General features: G+C 40.8%; 1 protein-coding gene across 8 annotated transcripts in view; it reads left to right on the forward strand.

Annotated features, from left to right (window-relative positions):
* Nucleotides 1–20,510, forward strand: part of TACC1 (transforming acidic coiled-coil containing protein 1) — a 60,965-nt gene that overhangs the window by 31,935 nt on the left and 8,520 nt on the right. For 2 of the 8 annotated variants that reach the window (XM_049771841.1, XM_049771837.1), the window contains exons 4-10: nt 2,804–2,839; nt 4,408–4,468; nt 8,188–8,395; nt 11,028–11,080; nt 16,254–16,376; nt 18,670–18,746; nt 19,622–19,665. In XM_049771841.1, the coding sequence (XP_049627798.1) occupies nt 2,804–2,839; nt 4,408–4,468; nt 8,188–8,395; nt 11,028–11,080; nt 16,254–16,376; nt 18,670–18,746; nt 19,622–19,665 (602 nt within the window). The remainder of the gene's footprint in view (nt 1–2,803; nt 2,840–4,407; nt 4,469–8,187; nt 8,396–11,027; nt 11,081–16,253; nt 16,377–18,669; nt 18,747–19,621; nt 19,666–20,510) is intronic. The other 6 variants (XM_049771843.1, XM_049771839.1, XM_049771842.1 and 3 more) reach the window with 3 other exon arrangements.

Genomic DNA, 20,510 nt, shown 5'->3' on the forward strand with positions numbered 1-20,510 from the left:
CTGGGAGGGACCCGGTTCAATTCCCAGCATCCGATCTGGTCTCTCAGCCTGCCAGGGGCAATTTCTGAGTGCAGATCCAGGAATAACCCCTGAGCACCGCTGGGTGTGGCCCAACAATCAATCAATCAATAGAGTTTAAAGAAAGAATTAAAACATAAATAAAAATCTGGATAAAGCAGTTCCAAGCCCATAGTTTACCTGTGAGGTAGCAAGAATGTGAACTACTGGGCCCAGAGAGATAGCACAGCGGTGTTTGCCTTGCAAGCAGCCGATCCAGGACCAAAGGTGGTTGGTTGGTGCCAGGAGCTATTTCTGAGCCAGGAGTAACCCCTGAGCACTGCCGGGTGTGGCCCAAAAACCAAAAAAAAAAAAAAAAAAAAAAAAAGAATGTGAACTACTAATAGCTGGGAATACTATTGGTTCTGTTGGATGTTAGTAGCACCACATCACTGGACTGAAACATCAAACTTTCAGGCTCACATAGTTGGTTGAATATCACCAGGGGTGCCCTCCAGCACCACTGGGGAGTCCTGCCCCTACCCAGCAGAAGAGTGCTGAAATATGTAAAAGGAGGTGGGTGAGCTGTTTCTATATCTCAATTAGGAAAATAATGCTCAGCATTGCTATGAAAGTGTAAGGAGGGATGCTGAGTTGTACTCAGAAAGATACAATATCATAAAGTATTTATTGATCAGACATTCTCAGGACCTTCTGAGCATTAGCAAAATTGCAATCAATTCTTTAGCCATCTTACAGTATCTCCAGAACTTGTCAAAGTGATCAGATGTCACTGGTTATTCTTTCTTTTTTTTTTTTTTTTTGGTTATTCTTGATCTGTTCTTTGATTATGTCCAAGAAGTTGAATATATTAACCAGATTAATTAACTTGTGTGGCTAAGGTTAATTACCTCTGTCTCAATAGTGCTTGGGTATATGTTAGCTTCTGCCCTAGCAAGGTCTATCAGAAGACTTCCTTTCAGATCTATGTTGAAAGCATGTGGCCTGTGCCTCCATGTCAGATGAAATTAAATCTGGGAAAAAAGGAGAAAAATTATCCTACACTTCGTTTATTGATATGGGGACCTGACTTTCCTGGTTCTGTGCTCTGAGATCACTCCTGACAGTGGAATACCAGAATCAAATAGAGTTAGCTGCATGCAAGGCAAGCTCCCTTCCCCTTTCTTCTGTACTCTTTGCCCATAACCTATACTTCATTTTTAGTAGCAAGTATCCTCTCTTGAGTCATATCACCTTAAAACACTTTTTTGGTCTTCTATTTTTGGTGCAAGAGTTTCTTGCTCTTGTATTTGTTTCTTTGGTTTTTTTTTTTTTTTTTTTTTTTTTTCTTTTTGGTCACTCCCAGCAGTGTTCAAAGGTGCATCGATTTGAACCAAGGACTTAACATCTACAAGGGAAGTGTTTTTATCTTTAAGCCACATATCTGACCCTTGATTTCATATTTTACAGATAGGTATATTTTTAATTTATGCACTCAAAACTCTGTAAGAGAAGGTTGATCAACCTCGTTACTGTAAATTTTGTTTAGCAAATCTTGTCATTGGTAAAAAAAAAAAAAAAAGGCAACATATACATGTAGAAAAATCTAAAGGAGAGTAAGTTTTATTAACCTTTTTGTTACTTAAAATGAGATATAGAGAGAGACCAGAGCAGTAGTACAGAGAATAGGGTATTTGCCTTGCACATAGCTAACCCAGGCTCAATCCCTGGCATCCTATGTGGTCCTCCAAGCCTGCCAATAGTAATTTCTGAGAGCAGAGTTAGGAGTAACCCCTGAGCATTGCCAGGTGTGGCCCCAAAACAAAATGACACATACAATTGGCTTCTCAGATTATTTTGTATAATGAGGACATACTGCAATTTGAGTTTTTGCAGCAAACTATGGAAAGTCATTATTAGCATCTTAGGGATATATAAATATAGAGGATAATATAGGTAGATCCAATATGAACTATAGTTTACATATGCACACTTATTTTTTTAAATATATTTTTTATTTAAGTAACATGATTATATTTGGGTTACAGTCATAACCAGAACACCCCCCTTCACCAGTGCAACATTACCCCCTCCCCCTTCCCATCCCCTGCCTGTATTCGAGACAGGCATTCTACTACAGTAATTTGTTTTTAAGTTCAGTAAGTTATATTTTTTTCCTTAAAGGATAAGAGTAAAAAAAATATAGTAAAGGTGTGATAGTGGCAATCGCCAATGTTTGCATAGGTCCAGAAAAATGGAGAAAATGGGAAAAAAAAATCCTTGACCTGATTACAAAAAGGCCTCACCCCAGAAATGCACACTTATTTTTTATATGTCTGTTTTAGGACCATACCTGTTAGTGCTCAGGGATCATTCCTTATAGGTCTTGGGAGATCATATGTGATACCAGGATTGAACCCAGGTCAGGGTCATACAGAGCAGCTGTCCTACCTGATGTACTATCTCTCTCTCTGGCCCCTGTGCATATTCTTTAATTTGGTTGCCTGGATACTTACATGTACTCAGTTGTGAAATAGTGTTTCCCTACATTCAAACGTATTTGGAAATTTACTTATCTAAAGTTTGACTTTCTGGCATTTCTGTATGTTTCTGACACTTTCTTTGCTGTGTTAAAATTAACCATTCACTCACCAGTGTTAACATTCATGATTATGACATTTTGAATCTCACAGAAAGAACCTTGCAGCCTCTTAACATCTAAATAGAGACAAATATTCTAGGCTTTACATGATATTTTTTCTCCATCTGTCTGTCTCTTTTCTGTGTGATTATATTGGTGCTCCAGGACTACTGAACAAGTGAAATTTCTCTGTTTTCTGTTGTAAGTACTCCTGTTGTTGTTTCTGTTTGTCCCTAGAGTTTTTGACAGTTTCCTTGCCCACTGTCCCTAGATCATCTTTCCATAGCATGTTGGCTTCCTTTTCTGAGTTTGACCTTACGATTTTTTGCATTTCATTTGCCAGTAGCTTAGTCAGCTTAGCCTTGTGATGTCTGTACCTAGAGGAGTGACACTTGTGTTCCTGCCTCAGTTACAAGAGCTTGCGCTCCCTGGCTTGGCACACCTCACATGTGCGCTTTGAGACCACATGCTGTGTTGGTCCTGAGACCATCCCAGTACTGCTCTGCTACTTTCGGTTGAAAATAATTGATTTGGTGGAAGAGGGTGGTTTGGGGGTGTTTAGGAACTACTGCCAGATGAGTGCTTTATGCTTTATGTCGCTCTGGGCAGTGCTCGGGGAACCATGCAGTGCTGAGGATATAACCTTGGCCTCCTGCATGAAAAGCATGAGCTCTAGCCTGTTAAGCTGTCTCACTCCAGCCCTGATTGTTTTGTTTTGTGTTTTTAAACTGGATAAGACTGCTGGTTTGAAGCAGGGATTCAATTTTACTCAGTTAGAATGGTAGGAGGTGACCCTTAAAATGTGTTAGGAAAGAAAACCATGAACTGGATAGTGGCTGTGCTGCATTATGGTCACTATGTACTCCCCATCCATCCCTCCACCAAATAAAAAATTGCAATTGGGGGTGGAGGGGGGGAGCGGTTGCATTACTAGAATTTCATCTTTTAACTGGAATTCTAAATTTACTAAAAAGGAATAGAATCTTAGCTAGTCTTTGGATTAAAAATTATGGACCAGTTGAATGTAACAGGTGGTTTAAATGTTCCATCATACTGCTTAATAGGAGTGGTAATACTTAAAATGATTTCATGCTTTCTGTTGACCACAATTGTTCTTTGTTAGCACACAGGTCTGGAACTCCTTTATCACACTTCTGTGGCTTTTAGTCCAATAAAGAACTTTTAAAGACTCTGGTTCAGCGTGGTAATTTTCCTAATGAATGTCAAAGCCCACAGAGGAAGGATCAGATGAACTGAGTGTCTCTGGGAGCTAAGTCTTTGTTTTACTTTCCTTCATTGTTAGGCCTGGTGCACAGGGGTTACTTCTGGCTCTGTACTTAGAAATCACTTCTGGTGTAGATTGGAGGATCATACGGAATATCAGGGATCAAACCCATATCGGCCATCTTTAAGAAAAATGCCCTACCTGCTGTCTATCATTCCAGCCTCTCTTCCACCCCTCTTTGGGTATATGTAATTAAAAACTGGGATTGGGGATTTTACAGTATTGGTGTCTGCCGTTCTGGGGAAGCAAGTATGGTGGTATTTTCGAGAATGAGCTGAGCTGATGCCTTGCTTGCTGTCTCTTGGGCAAAGACTTGAAAGATACAAAAAAATGGTTCCTTCCCTAATGCGCAGCTGTAGAACTTGTGTGCTGCTTTTTGCTTTTGCTTCTATTCACATACCCTGCTATTGTTGCTTCATCTCATAATTTAAAAGTTGTCAATATTATTTATAAACCGGTCTGGTCTTTTTTACCCCCTTTCCAGGAGTGGATGTAAGGTGAAGAAATATGAAACTCAGGCTCTTGCTTTGGATGAATGCTCTCAGGTAAGCTTGTATCTACCACCAAAATGTCCTTTGGATAGTCATCCCCATGCTGGATTTTACCCAGGAGTCTGGGAAATGAAGAGTGCAGTCGAGCAGCATTTCTCACCTTTTCCTCATTGGGCTCCCTTCCAAATTTGCTTCTTTCCTGTGACCTTCACACTCTCCTTCTGGCTAGACCCCGAGTCTGGTGTTGTGACCACCAGTACAGTCTCCATCTGTGACCTTCTTGGACTATTGGGAATATCCATACACTCTCCAGTGGAGAAATGCTGGGAAACCAGTGATCAGAGCTGTGGCACCCTAAAATTAATCTGAGAACACTGTGGAGGACAATCATCCCTTTCCCTCTTTTTGAGTATAAGGGCAGATTTGGGGATTTGAACCACACCCTGCAGTACTCAGAGGCATTCCTGACTTGGTGATCCTTGGTGTGGAGGTCTAGGGACTGTAAGGATTCAAGTGGGTTGGTGGAATGAAGAGTAAATATCTTAACCTTTGTAATATCTCTCCAGCTTCCCCTTTCCAATTTCTTTTCTGTTAAGTTCCCTCTTACTTGTTATAAATCTTACTAAGGTGCTTTACCACTGGCTGTAAAATGTACCAGAGGGAAGATCTGAAGTACTGATATAGGTTTTAAGAAGAAAATGATTTCTGATGACTGTTTTTTAAATATTTTTTTAACTAACTCTTTGGATTAAGTAGTAGAACCTGTGCTGTCACATGATAAGAGCATTAAAAATATTTTTAATGGGTCAGGGAGATGGTTCAAAGGGCTGGAGAATATAAGACACCACGATGCTGGGCCCCTGGCACTACATGAGGTCTTTCATGCATTGCCAGGACCAGTCTGGAGCTTTCAAGGACATACAGCTCCTAGCAATACTAGATGTGATCCGTTAACCAAAATCCGGTCAAAACTAAATTGACATTTTTTAATACTAGCAATAAATTATATTTGTCTATAACTATGAAGTAGGGCACAAATGAAAAATAAAACCCAAACACATTTGATTACAATGAGATCTTTCCCCTGTTTTAAAAACATTTTCTGTTATACAGAAATGTTAGACTAAATGTAGAAGAAACATGTTTGTTGGACTAATATAACGAATTTTGGGGCTTGGGACCCACCCAGTGGTCAGGGCTTACTCTTGTGGCTCTCTGCTCAGGGATCATTTCTACTGGAAGACCATATACAACACTGCTGGGGATTCAACTGGTGATGGGCATGTGCAAGGCAAGCACCTCAATCCCTATACTATCTCTTCAGCCCATTAATAGCATACATTTAAGTATAATTCCTGCCCAATTTTTTTTTCTTTATTTCTTGAGAGACTCCCAGTGGTACACAGGGGGCTATTCATGGCTCTGTGCTTAAGAAGGTCATTTCTAGTGATGTCCAGAATAATATATGGTGCTGAAGATTGAACCTGGGCCTCCTGCATGCAAAGCTTGTGCTCAGCCTGTGAGTTTGCTGTCCAGTCCATAATTTTAGATTTGAAAATTGAGGGGGCAGGATGAAGGAGTGATCTGCCAGGAGTTATCATTAAGAACAGAGCCAGGAGTACTGAGTACAGCTGACTGTGGCACAATAAAACGACATTTTTTAAAAAGATTTGCAATTGTATTCATTATTCATTTTTCAGTGCATATAAAATATTGCCCTTCGGCTACTGTTAAATCAAACAGTAATAACCATGAAAAATTGACCTTTGATTTGCTTTTAAGAAGTAACATGCCTTTGTTTTTTTTTGTTTTTTGTTTTTTGTTTTTTTGGCTTTTGGGTCACACCCTGTGGTGCTCTGGTTACTCCTGGCTCTGTGTTCAGAAAATGCTCCTGCCAGGATTCGAACCACATTCATCCTGAATTGGCTGCATGCAAGGAAAACATCCTAATGTTGTGCTGTCTCTCCAGCCCCAAGAAGTAACATGTTTTAAAATGGAGCAATAGCACAGTAGACAGTGTGCTTGTCTTGCATATTCCATCATTGGTACCACATATGATCCTCTGAGTATCACCAAATTTGATCCCTATGCAGAGAGGCAGAAGAAAGCCCTGAGCATTGCCAAGTGTAGTACAAAGACTCTCCCTCTACTTCCCCCCCCCCAAAAAAAAGTAAAGTAACAAGTCTTATAAAAAGCTTTTAAAAATTAGTGTAGCAGGGGGCTAGAATAGCACAGTGGGTAAGGTGTTTATCTTGCACATGGCCAACCCAGGATCTACCTTCAGTGTCCCATATGATCCCCTGAGCCTGCCAGTAATGATTTCTGAGCACAGAACCAGAGTTAAGCCTGAGCACCACAGGGTGTTGCCCAAAAAACTAACTTAAATAAATAAATAAATAGATAAATAAATAAATAAATAAAATGTGCAACAAAATGTCATTGAATTTCATTTTACTAAAAATGTGCTTTTGTGTTTTATTTACTAAAGATATACTTCTATTTGTTTATTGGCTCTGGGACACACCTAGGGTGCTCAGGGCTTACTCTCTGTGTTCAGGAATCCCTCCCAGTGGATTCAGGGGGACCACATGCAGTGCCAGAGATCACCGTCCTCTGCAAGGCAAGCATTTTACATGCTCTATTCCTAAAATTGTAATATTTTTAGACTAACAATTATGTTAACTGGGGAAAAAGTATCAACCCAGGGAGATCAGTGATCTAAAAAGTGTTTTGCTTTTTAAATAGGTAAGTAGAATAGGGAGAACTTAAAAGAGTTTTAAGGGACTGGAAATAGGACTTTAGTGGTAAAGCATATGCCTAGTATGTTTGAGACCCCAAGTTTGATCCTTGGTACTACATGCCCTCCACATACCTAATCAAGGCCTTTACTGCCAGGCTGACATCTTCAGGAGAGACCCCTGGACCCCCAGTATTGCTAGGTATAGGAAATGGTGATAAGATTTTTAAGCATACAAATGCATTTCATTGAGAATATTTTTTAACAGAACTAGAGTAGAATTACAAACTAAGAGAGGAAAAGGAATAATGTCAGTTCCTGAGTATTCAAGAACATTATCACATTCAAATTACATAGCTCATATTACATCAAAACATTAGAATAACCTGTTGAATTAAGCAAAATCATGTTTAAATATGACGGACCTTACACTCATTGATGTTACTTAAGGTTAAACTGAGAAGTTGTTAGATTTCACCTGAAAATAAAATGGGTCAATTTTCATAAATTTTTAGGGTATTTATAAGCAAAATATATTAAAGGAGTTGTGTTGAACCATTGAAACCTCTTGCTTATAAACTTAGTTGTGCCACAGAGATATCTTAACAAACAGACCAGAATCTTGCTTTGCATGTGGGTTGCCTGAGTTCGAGACTAAGCACTACATTTTCTGTGCATATGGAGCTAGTACTTAAGAACTGCCAGGTATTGCCCCAGAACTGAAAAGTAAAAATTCACGCTAGGAAAAGTTTTCAATCTTCAGATTTTTTTTTTCAGTTCAAAATAAATACATGGAGAATTCTTCAGGTTTGTTGTTGTTATTTCTTTGGGGGCCTTACTCAGCTGTGCTCAAGACTTATTCCGAGCTCAGCACCTAGGCATCACATCTGGTGGTGCCCAGGGGACCATCTGTTGGTCAGGGATTGAAATTGAACCCTGTTAACTGTGTGCAAGGCAAATGCCCTGCCCACTTTAGCCCAGATATAGAAAGTCCTTGATTAAATTACTCCAGGTATATTTCTGCTACATTTTCTAGGATGAAGGAGATGCAGTCTTCCAGACTTCAGATATTTCTAATAGGGATGGCCATGCTACTGATGAGGAGAAACTGGCATCCACTTCATCTGGTCAGAAATCAGCGGAGCCCGAGGTGAAAGGTGAGCCAGAGGAAGACCTGGAGTACTTTGAATGTACCAATGTTCCTGTGTCTGCCATAAATCATGCGTTTTCATCCTCAGAAGCAGGTATGGAAGCATATCTTCTTCTTTCTAATGTACATAAGCATAGAAGTGCCTGGAATCTGAAGGCATGAGGCACCTTAGAGAGTTTAGAAAGTTGGGTCTCTTGAAAGATCTCAGGTGCTGATCTGTGCTTTGTTTTGTTTTGGTTTGGTTTTTGACCACACCCAGCAGTGCTTAGGGTAAGGATAACAGTTGGTTCAGAGCTCAGGGTTGACTCCTGATGAATTTCAAAGAATTAAACCCAGACCTCCCATGTGAAAAAGGTGGTGCTTAGTTCATTGGACCCTCTCTCTGGCCTCTATTTTTTTTTTTTTTGGTTTTGGGGTCACACACAGCAGTGCTCAGGGGTTGCTCCTGGCAGGCTCAGGGGACCAAATGGGATGCCATATGGTTTCTTGAGCACTGCCCCAAACCAGAAACAAACAAACAAACAAAAAACCCTGAAAAACATCTTTAGCCTTGAATTTGTAGATGTTAGACTACTCTTCCTGATTATAATAACTATTATTTAAAAGCAGGATTTTTCCATGGCATAATTTTTTGACTAGGTTGTTAGGGGAAGAGGGGTATGGATGCTACTACTGGCTCTACTTGAAAATTGCTCCCCTTGGGGCTGGCTGTCAAATCCAGGCTTCTTGCATGTAAAGCATGTATTCTTTGAACTATCTTCCTTTACCCTATTATAGCATAATTTCACTTGGGGCCCTTCGAGGTAGAACTTTAAAATCATAATCTAGCTTTGGTACCACACTTCGTGCATGTTTATTCTCCACTGTCCCAGTTACACGGGCTAATGCCAGGTACTGTTGTACTTGGTTTATTTCTCCAATTTGAAGGCCACTTCTTTGCCTCTGGCTATAATAATTTTTCCTGTTCTCTCAGGCCTATCTCAGCTGCTACTTGGCTGCCACTTGACATTTCTTCTTAGCAATTCTGTTCTTTGTGGTAATTATACAAGAGTAATTTTGATGAACTTTTTAAATTTTATTTTGTTTTATTTTTTTGGTTTTTGGGTCACACCCTGCAGTGCTCAGGGGTTCCTCCTGGCTCTCTGCTCAGAAATCGCTCCTGGCACGCTCGGGCGACCATATGAGATGCGAGATTTGAACCACCGTCCTTCTGCATGCGAGGCAAACGCCTTACCTTCATGCTATCTCTCCAGTCCTTGATGAACTTCTTGAGGTGTTTTAGTTTTGAAGTTTCTTCAGATGCAAACACATACATGTTTAATTATAATGTTCTTCCTCACTGGAGGAAAGCCCTTCAACAGAAGTATGTAGAACTGAGGTTTAATTAGCTACAGTGATGTCCTCAGAGTTGATGAATAGCAGGTGACCGACCTCCTGCAGCTAACTGTGTCACGGGCAGATTTGGAAGTATGGGCTAATCAGGTCTGTAGGGTAAACTGACTCTGTCCCATGCACCAGAGACCATTTCTTGTGGAGAGGCATCTTTGTGTTTGGTCTTCATGGAGACAAACAGGTATATATTAGTAAAGAGAATCTCTCTCACACAGGGATTAAAAGGAACCTGCTGTGTTGCTAAAATGCCCAGTAACTTTCTATGTGAGCACAGAGCAAATGGATAAGGGGTGTTATATTTAGAAACTGGGGCTAGTCCTATAGGTAGTGGGAACCATTAAAAGTCTTAGCAGAGAAGTGATGTGGGATCAGAGAAATGGTACAACTTTAGGCAGTTGCTTGCACATACCCACTTCATATAATCCCTGGTACCAAATCTGCTTTTAGCCCCATCAGGAATAACCCCTGAGCACAGAGCCAGGGAGCCAAAACAAACAAACAAACAAAAGTCATTTAAGCTACCAAACAGAAACAGTAGGGCGTAGTACAGTGGGAGGGCATTTGCCTTGCTCATGCTGACCTGGTTTTGATCCCTAGCATGTATATGGTCTCTTGAGCCAACCAGAAGTCATTTCTGAGTGCAGAGCCAGGAGTAAACCCCCAAGCATCAGTGGGTGTGACCCAAAAACCAAACCAGTAGTGATCACATCTATGGTTTAGAGAATTTACTATTGACAGCAATAACAAATTGCTATCTTAATACATCTTGCTGAGAATTACACTTTATAATAAATACTTTGCGCTTTTCCATGTTTAAAATGTTTTTCTTTAGTGAATCTATTCCTTTAAAAAGGCAGCTTTTTTTTGTTTCATGTAGCCTCTACTGGTAGAGTAGCAGTTATATTTTAGAGATAAATAATACAATTTTAGAAGGTATGAGGAGCATGATTTAGTTTGTAAACATGGACATTTATCTGCTAGGTCTTTTAGATTGAGCGATCCCTTCTGAGCTGGAATTTAAATTCTCTCAGATTGGGTAATAAATAATCCATGGTAGACTGACTCATTTGTAAAATTCTCTGTGGACACAAGGGGGCAGCCGTGCTCTTCCTGCTATCTGAACCTGCTGCTCTGTGAACGACTGAATAACTGCACACTCCTCTGTATTCCACACTATTTGAACTTGCCACATCGACAACACAGTGGTCCACAAAATGCAAGTGCACCTTTGAAAAATAGAAGTCATTCTGGTCCTGCACAGGGCTTTCCAAGAGTCTTGCACTAGGAAGGAATCATCTCTTAATGGCTGTAAAAAATGACTCTCTGTGTTTCAGGCACAGAGAAAGAGACGTGCCAGAAGACGGGAAAAGATGAACCTGCTTTGTCTGTAAGTTCCTAAACATAGAATGTGGGGGGACTGGAGCTCTGGTTTTTATTTTAGCTTTTTTTTTTTTTTTTTTGTGGTTTTTGGGTCACACCCAGCAGTGCTCAGTGCTCAGGCTCCGTGCTCAGAAATCGCTCCTGGCCAGGCACGGGGGACCATATGGGACGCTGGAATTCGAACCGATGACCTTCTGCATGAAAGGTAAACGCTTTACCTCCATGCTATCTCTCCAGCCCCATATTTTAGCTTTTTTTTTTAAAGTGTCTAGTTTTTTATATTGATTACATTTTGAGGTAATATTTGGAATCTACTACACTAAATCAACTATTATAAAAATAATTTTACCTATTTTACTTTATGTGGCAACTTAAAATCTTGTTTCTTTTGAAACCACTGGTGGGGCTGGGATTCTAGCTCAGAGGTAGAGTACTTGCCTTGCATGTGTGGAGCTCTGGGTATAGAAAAAGGAAGAAAGGAGGGAGAGAAGAAAAGGAGGAGGAAGGAAGAGAAGGAGGGGAGAAGCACTGGTAATAGATGCAGAATAGCAACCTAAGATACCCTGTGATGAATGTTCTAACAGAATGTGTGTGCTAGGAAGGATGGGAGCCAGGGCTGTCAACTACATGGCAGGTGTCTAGAAGACTGTATTTAAGTTGACATCAAAAACAGGAGCTGAGGAAATGACTCCGAGGCTTTGCAATGGGAGGCCATTGCTTAATCCCTAGTACTACAGATTCCCTGGATCCTGGAGGCCCTGAGAAACATTCTTGGACCCTCATATTGAATCCACTGGGGATTCCTGAGCACTTCTCAAAAGACTGTCCCCTCCACACTCCCCCCAAAATCAAACACTTAAATGCATCAAATATTGTTATTTTTTAATTTATCTTATTGTGAACATTTTTAGTTCATGAACTAAACTCATGAACCAAAAATATTTGTTGTTTTTGTTGTTATTTTGTAGTTTGGGGGCCACCCCTGCAGTGCTCAGGGCTTACTCCTGGCTCTGAGCTTAGGGATCACAGGAGTACCTGGCAGTGTCCAGGGGATCATAGGTTATACTGGGAATTGAACCCAAGTCAGCCACATGCAAGGCAAGTGACCTGCCTGCTACAGAATCACAGTAGCCCTCCGAAATAAAATTGTATAAATGGAGAAAGTTACTTCTCAGTTTTAGACTTCTTAGTCCCTTTTGTTTTTATTTTCAAATTTATATTATTATTTATCAGTTTGGGGGCCACACAAGAAAATGCTTAGGGTTTATTCCTGGTTCTATGCTCAAAGATCGCCTCTGAGCACCTCAGGGACTATTTGTGGTGCCATCAGTAGAACCATAAAATCAGGTCATCTGCCTACAAGATAAGCACTGACCCACTGTATGTCTCTTTGGCCCTAAATTTTTTAAGTTTAGGTAACATAATTACAGTAGTGTTAATTTTTATGGTTTTGATGTACATAGTCAATAGACCTTTACCAAAGTGTCCAAGACCTTCTCATCACTGTCCTTGTATCATTTCTAGTCCAGCTCTTCCTCCCCGCTTAGTCTCTTAAATTGTGATAATTCCTCAGTTTCTCCTGACCGTTGATACTTTTGAAGAGTACTGCTGAGATGTTTTCTAGATTGACTTTCAATTTGGTTGTTAACTATTTCCTCATAGTTAAGTTTTGACCTTACACATTGGTTAGAAGACAACAGAATTCAATGCTCTGTATATTGTGTATCTTAATGGTCAAGTTGACTTTGATCATTTGGTTATAGGGAACCCTATGGGGTGCCAGGGATTGAACTCAGGCTGTCAGTATGCAAGGCAAGTGTCCTACTCAGTGTCCTCTCTCTCCAGCCCGTCATGGATTTGGGATTTATTTTTCTTTTGGAGCTACTCTTGCTCTGTGCTCAGGTTGTTCCTTCTGATACTGGACAACCGAATCACTTTGGGGAGCAAAGCCAGGCCTCCTGCACCCAAAGCATGCCTCAGTCAGCTGCACATCTCTCTAATCTGAGAAAGTTTCTTAAACAGAAACATGATACAGGAAGTGAATAAGATGATTAAATTGTTCTGAAGTATGTTTCTTATCAACTGTTATTCCTTTAAAAACAAGAGTATTAATGATTAAGACTGTAAACATTTATTAACTCATCGTTTCTGAATCAGGAATTCTGGTCCAATTTTCTAACCTCTACTGGGGTTTCTCACAAACTTCAATCAAGGCCTGCCAGTCTTATCCTGGCCTCCTTCCTAACCTACTCACATAGTTCCTTGCCTCTTAAATCTTCCACATCATAAAGCCTGGAGTCTTTTTTCTTGTCATACAGTGACCATATTCTCTTTCTGAGATGAGTCTTTGGACATTCAGAGACTTAAATTAATGGTCTGGGGTATAAGCTTTGTATGTAGGAGACCTGGATTTGATCGCTGGTGCTGCATGGTCCCCTGAGTACCAAACCAGGAGTAGCCCCTGAATACTGCCAGGACTGTCATCCCCAAAAAGAAGTGAATCATTGGAACTAACCTATATAAAATGGGGAGAGATTATACTCAAGGGAGGATTGTGGTCAGTGGGGGTTGTTTCAAAGACTTCCCTCAACATCTAACCTCTGACTCGTGATAGGCTTATCCTAAAGGTTTATCCTAAAGTCCGTGGGTGAACCATAGACTTGTCAGTAGGGGGAAGCTACTTCCCCTAAGTGCTATAACAGAGGTTGCTGTCTAACTGCAGTATTTGCATATCTTTACTGTGTCCTGAGCAAGGGGATTTTATTGTGGGTTCCTGGACTGGGTGTGTGAGACTATGCAAAAATTATGTGTGTGTTGGGGCCGGAGTAGTGGTAGGGCATTTGCCTTGCATGCGGCCGATCCAGGACAGACCTTGGATCAATCCCCAGTGTCTCATATGGAGCCAGGAGCAATTTCTGAGTGCATAGCCAGGAGTAACCCCTTAGCGTCACAGGGTGTGGCCCAAAAAGAAAAAAAAATTAAGTGTGTGGTTTTTAGTATCCCCTTCAGAGACATTGAGTCTGTAATAACCTTGGGTTTAGAAACCATGCCTGTAAAATGACCTTGGACTTTCATTCTTGTTTCACCAGAGAACTGACCAGTTATACTGATGTTGACATTAATGTTACTGAGATTATTCCCAGGGCACTGGCTGGCATTTAGAATAATGATATTGTATCATTCTCCCCCACAAGCCCCATTTATACAGAACCTTTTCTTTCAAAGGATAGAAAAAATAATTGGAATGTGGTTTAGTGGGAGAGTCCCATCCTTCATTGTGTGAGGTTTTGGGTTCAATTCCCAGGCTTGCTCTCTTCTCTCACTCTCTCTCTCCCTGTCTCACCCCCTCCCCTCTCTCTGTCTCTCTCTTTCTCTCTGCCTCTCTGTCTCTCTCTCTCTCTCTTCCTGTCTCTTTCTCTCTCTCTCTCTCTCTCTCTCTCTCTCTCTCTCTCTCTCTCAAACACACACACACACACAAATCTTAAAAAATAGATAGTATAGTCTTTGTTCTTATAGAAAACAAAATACCAGCCAAATGTGACTCTGTAACTTGAGTTTATTGGAAAAACTGGTATATCTTATTTTGCCAGAGGGGACTGGAAACAGCAAGAACCAAAAAAAGAGGGGTGTGACTTAGTGAGAGAGCATTTACCTTACATGGATGAAGCCCTGGTTTAGATTCCTGGCACCATTTGGTCCACAGGGTTCCTTAGGCACCTCCAAAAGCAACCTCAAGATTGTAATAGCTCCCAGGCACAGCCAGTGTGTTACAACCTGCCCCCCTGAGTCCCACATAATGTTATGTGCCGCTCCTAGTATTTATGATGTCACTACAAAACAGTTAAATCTAGATCTAGAGATCTAGGAGTATTTGGGGGCTGGGGTCAAAAGACAGAGATTACTAACCACTGGCTTTGTTAGTAATATATCTCAGAAACATTTCTACACAAAATGGCTGTATATTATCAGTATATAGTGGAAAACATTTTTTTTTTTGGATTTTTGGGCCATACCCAGTGACGCTCAGGGGTTACTCCTGGCTATGAGCTCAGAAATCGCTCCTGGTTTGGGGGACCATATGGGGGACACCAGGGGATATAACCGTGGTCGTCCTAGGTCAGCTGCATGCAAGGCAAATGCCCTACCGCTGTGCCTCTGCTCCCTATATAGTGAAATTTTATTTATTTTGAATACATCAATGAAAGAAACACCCTACAGAATGAGACATTAACCAAGAATACTTCTTTTCTGCATGTTTGGTGGGTATCTGCTATGACTCTTTCTTCTATGCATTAAGCAAATTCACAAAAAAAAGGTTTTACTGTAGAAGTAGATATATTATTTTGGACCATACTCAGCAGTGCTTAGGAACTACTCTGGCAGTGCTTAGTGAGCCATGGGGTGCCAGGAATCAAGCCCTGGCCTCCCCCATACAAAACATGAATACTAACCCTTTGAACATTCTCCCAAGCTCTAGGTAGGGTTGTTTTTGTTTGGTTGGTTTTGCTTTGGGTCTATACCTGACAGCACTCTGGTTATTCCTGGCTCTGCAGTCAGAAACTATTCCTGGCAGGCTTGGGGGATCATATGGGATGCTGGGATCTAATCTGGGTTGGCTGAATTTAAAGCAAACAACTGTTGCACTCTCTCTCCAGCCCCACCAAAAATGATTTTTTTTTCCGGCCACACCTGTTTGATGCTCAGGGGTTACTCCTGGCTAAGCACTCAGAAGTTGCCCCTGGCTTGCGGGGACCATATGGGACACCAGGGGATCGAAACGCTGTCCTTCCTTGGCTAGCACTTGCAAGGCAGACACCTTACCTCTAGCGCCACCTCACCAGCCCCAGGATTTTTGTTTTTAAAGCTCATAGTTGTTTTGTTTGGTTTTGTTTTTCTCCTCTGCAAGCCAACTTTTAAAAGATGTGATTGGGGGCCAGAAAGATTGTACAGTGAGTTAAGATGCCTTGCATGTAGTCAACCTAGATTTGATCCAGTGATTCATATACTCCCTTAGGCCCTGACTGGAGTAATATCATAGTGTAGAGCTAGGGCTAGGCCCTGAGCACAATTTGGTATAGCTCCAAAAAAGAAGCAAAACAAATATTAACCAAAGTTGTAATCAGATTAGTAACGAAGGTTTAAGACATTGGGTGTTCTGAACATAATTTCTTCCCCTACAGGGACTGTCAGACTCCCTGGAGAAGGCCCCTGTGTCTGTGGGCTGCGGAGGAGAGAGCCCTCTGGATGGGATTTGCCTCAGTGAGTCAGATAAGACAGCTGTGCTCACTCTGATAAGAGAGGAGGTAAAGTATGTCTTGTTTTGTCACTTCTCACTTTCTCCATTTCTCAGTAATTTTAACTCTTGTGCTGGTAGTAGATTCCTTTTTTTTTTTTTTTTTTTTTTTGGTTTTTGGGCCACACCCGGCGGTGCTCAGGGGTTACTCCTGGCTGTCTGCTCAGAAATAGCTCCTGGCAGGCACAGGGGACCATATGGGACACTGGGATTCAAACCAACCACCTTAGGTCCTGGATCGGTTGCTTGCAAGGCAAACACCGCTGTGCTATCTCTCCGGGCCTGGGAGTAGATTCCATCTCTGTTGGCTTGAGCTTTCTCCAGCCAAAGTTTCTTCTTCACATTTATTTAGCCTGCTATAAAGGGCTCTCTATAATTCTGCTTTGGTACTAGAACACTTTATTTGTGTGGGTGGTGGTGGTGGGTGGTGGTGGTGAGGAGGTGGTAGTAATTACTGATTGCTTCAGATGTTATGCATATCTTGCTCTTTTAGCCATGGAATTTTAAGTGCCCTATTTGCCAACTTTGCCCACATACACAACTAAATCAGCATCTGCACCTTACATTGAATATGTGCTTGTGCCTAACAGCTTCTTACATTCTCAACTTACAGTATTTTAAAAGTTCTTTCCTGTTTTTATCTGTTCTTTAAATAGTCCAACTGTCAGATTTTTGTATTATGCTTCTTTAACAGCCTTTGTTCAAAATAAATCACTGCATTTCCGGGTTGATATAATAAGAAAGACTGCAATATATTGTGAACTAGTTACTGTCCTCTCCCATCATAATTCTTTTAGCTTGTTTCTTGATAATTTCACTATTTTTTTTTTTTTTTTTGGTTAGAGGAGGTATACTAGTTTTGTTTTTATGTGGCACAAATAGTAAATACCTCTGATAAAGGTCTTTTAAAACTTAAAAAAGTACACTATTTGAAAATTCCATTATTTGGACCCCAAGATATAGTTCAGTTATGGAGTTCATGCCTTGCATGAGTGAAACCTTGGGCTCTATTCCTGGCACCCCCCAAGCAAGTACATAGAGATGTATGAATGTAGATCCGTCACATTATATTGCTATTGATAGGCCTCAGATAATCCTGTCTTCACAACTTGGGAGCAGTGGTTAAGAAGTCCCCCAAGGGGGGCTGGAGAGATAGCATGGAGGTAAGGCGTTTGCCTTTCATGGAGTCATCGGTTCAAATCCTGGCGTCCCATGTGGTCCCCCGTGCCTGCCAGGAGCAATTTCTGAGCCTGGAGCCAGGAATAACCCCTGAGCACTGCTGGGTGTGATCCAAAAACCACACACACACACACACACACACACACACACACACACACACACACACACACACACACACACACACACACACACACACACAAAGAAGTCCAAGGAAAGCTAAAGAGAACAGTGGAAACCCATTTATTTCCAGGCTGGGACAAAGGGAGTTTGTAGTAATGAGCTTAGATCATTTATTTCCAGTTGGGACAAAGGGAGTTTGTAGTAATGAGCTTAGATCATTTATTTCCAGTTAGTTAGCAAGGTCATTCTAAGTAGAGATGAGGATTCTGTTTAGTTAGCAAGATCTTGTCAATAGTGGGATGGATGCAGATGGATGGGTAGAGGCATGGTACTGTTAGCCCCTTTCTGCTCCATTTGTGTCCATCAGAGATATTGACAGATAAAAAGTCCGACTCACTCCAGTATCTAATACTATGATTTTATGAAGCAATAGCGCCACATCTCTACGACAGATGGTTCTGCTCTTGGAGTCCTGTCCCCATTGGCTCTGGGCCTGTAGATCTGAGAACCAGGCCAATGAAGGTAGCATGTACACCTAGTAATTACCACCTCAAATTATCCCTATGTTCTGCTTACCTTTACTCTTTGGCTACATTCCAAAGCATCCTGTATGGCTGCCAGTACATTTTCCCAAGCACTTGTGCATGTTATGCTCATTGGGTAAGGGTGAGATTTTATTTTCTTTCAAGGGATGTTTGGATATTTATGATGGTTTTTTTTGATAGCCATAAACTACAGGCAGAAAGGCCATGAACAGCTGATTCAAAGTATTAGTGCCTGTCCTGTCATGTATCAGGGCCAGACCCCATGATTTTTACAGGCTTTTTATGGAGTAGATCACCTCCCCATTAAATATTCTTAGACATGTTGGGGCTTTCTATTCCTTATGTAGATTGAATATTTTAGGATGGTCCTGGTTTTGTATTGTTTACAGTCTCTCATCTAAATTCAGATTCTAATAAGTTGAGTAGATAAAACCAAACTTTATCTTTTTTATTATCTAGATAATCACTAAGGAGATTGAAGCAAATGAATGGAAGAAAAAATATGAAGAAACCCGGCAAGAAGTTTTGGAGATGAGGTCAGACTGCAAGTTTGGGGATGGTATTGGATACCTTTTGTGTTAGATTTCATATAAACAAAGTTATGGGAATATTAGCTTACATAGAATCAGCTGTTAGTAAATTGAAGACTTTGCTATTTATACCATGACTCATCTCCAGTTATTGCTAATCTATCAACAATATTTCAATGTTATTAACTTACTGTTTGAGAAAATTAATAATCTGTTTAAAATATCTGGGTCTGGAGAGATAGTACAGTTGATAAGGCCTTCCACTTGGCTTTGATCTCCAGCACCTCATATGGTCCCACATGCTTCGGCGGGAGTGACTGATCACTAAGCACTGCATGGTGAGGTTTAGCACACAAAATGAATGAATAAATAAAATTATCTATTTATGTTTGCTAGAGAGATTGCTCAATGGGACGGGAATGTGTGCGTTACATGCAGGAGGCCTGGGTTTAGTCCCTGACACTGCATATTCCCTTTAGCACTGTTAGGAGCAAACCTAAGCCAGGAGTTGCTTTAAGCACATTCAGGTGTGGCTCTAACCAAAAATAGTCTTCCTTTTTCAAAATTAATAAACCTTATATATTGGAGGGGGGAATCATACCTGGCAGTGTTCAGGGGTTACTCTTGGCTCTGCTCAGGAATTACTCCTGGCAGGGTTTGAGGGGCCAAATGAACCCAAGGCAAGCACCCTACCCACTGTATTATCTGTTCATCCTCAAAGTTTAAAAAGAACTGAAAGCAGATAAATGTGTTATATAAATTTGTCAGAATATGTTAGTGTCTAATGATGTGGGGCAGTATTTCTTCAACTTTTGTTGGAAGTTTCAGCTGTTTCAACTAGGTCTGAAAAATTCTGCTTTTTTTTTTTTTTTTCTTTTTAGGAAAATTGTGGCTGAATATGAAAAGACCATTGCCCAGATGATTGGTAAGGAAATTTTTTTCTGGGGTGAGATCCAGCACCTTTTTTTTTTTTTTTCCTCACTCCTCAGGGCTCCTGAACCGTGAAGCTCTTAGATTACTTTACAAGCACCAGGGATTAACACCAGGGATTAAGCTCATAGCCTCTTGTTAGCCTTCAGTATTTCTCAGGCTACTGTGTTGTCTTCTTGGGCCTTCTGTGGGAGGGAAATGTCAGAAATGTTAGGATTCTTTGGCCTCAGAGTATAATGAGAAGAGAAAACATTGAGTGGAAGAGAAGAAACACAAATATGAGAGAATGGGAGTCAGGGGCCAAGTGGTCTCAGATGCATTGGTAGTGTTAAAAAAGGACAGAACTAAATATCCAAGCCAAAAGCAACAACAATGAAATCAAGAGACCCAAACTTTAACAATCCAAACTTAAAATGGGTCTACTATACTGGCAGCTGGGGTAAGGGGGTTGGTATGGATGCACTTGGGGAACATTGGTGGAGGGAGATGGACACTGGTGGTGGGACTGGCCCTGATTCATTGTATGTCTGAAACCCAACTATGAAGGACTTTACAAATAACAATGGTTTTAATAAAATTAATATTAAAAAAATAGAAATGTTAGAATTGCTTTAATACATCGTGAGTAGCACTAGGGTTTGAATTCATGACCTCATGCCTGCCAGGCAAACAGGCCATTGAACCATCTTTTAGGCCCCAATGTAGGATTCCAACATTGAATAGTTTTCAAAACAGAACGCAAACATCAATTGAATTCAATTGATTCTCATATTTGCGGTATATGTGTTCTATGAAGCCCCTGTAAACTCTAAATTACTGAATATTGGTTAAGGTTCCTGA

This window comes from Suncus etruscus, chromosome 4 (assembly GCF_024139225.1).
Source record: "Suncus etruscus isolate mSunEtr1 chromosome 4, mSunEtr1.pri.cur, whole genome shotgun sequence".
Taxonomy (NCBI): Eukaryota; Metazoa; Chordata; class Mammalia; order Eulipotyphla; family Soricidae; genus Suncus; species Suncus etruscus.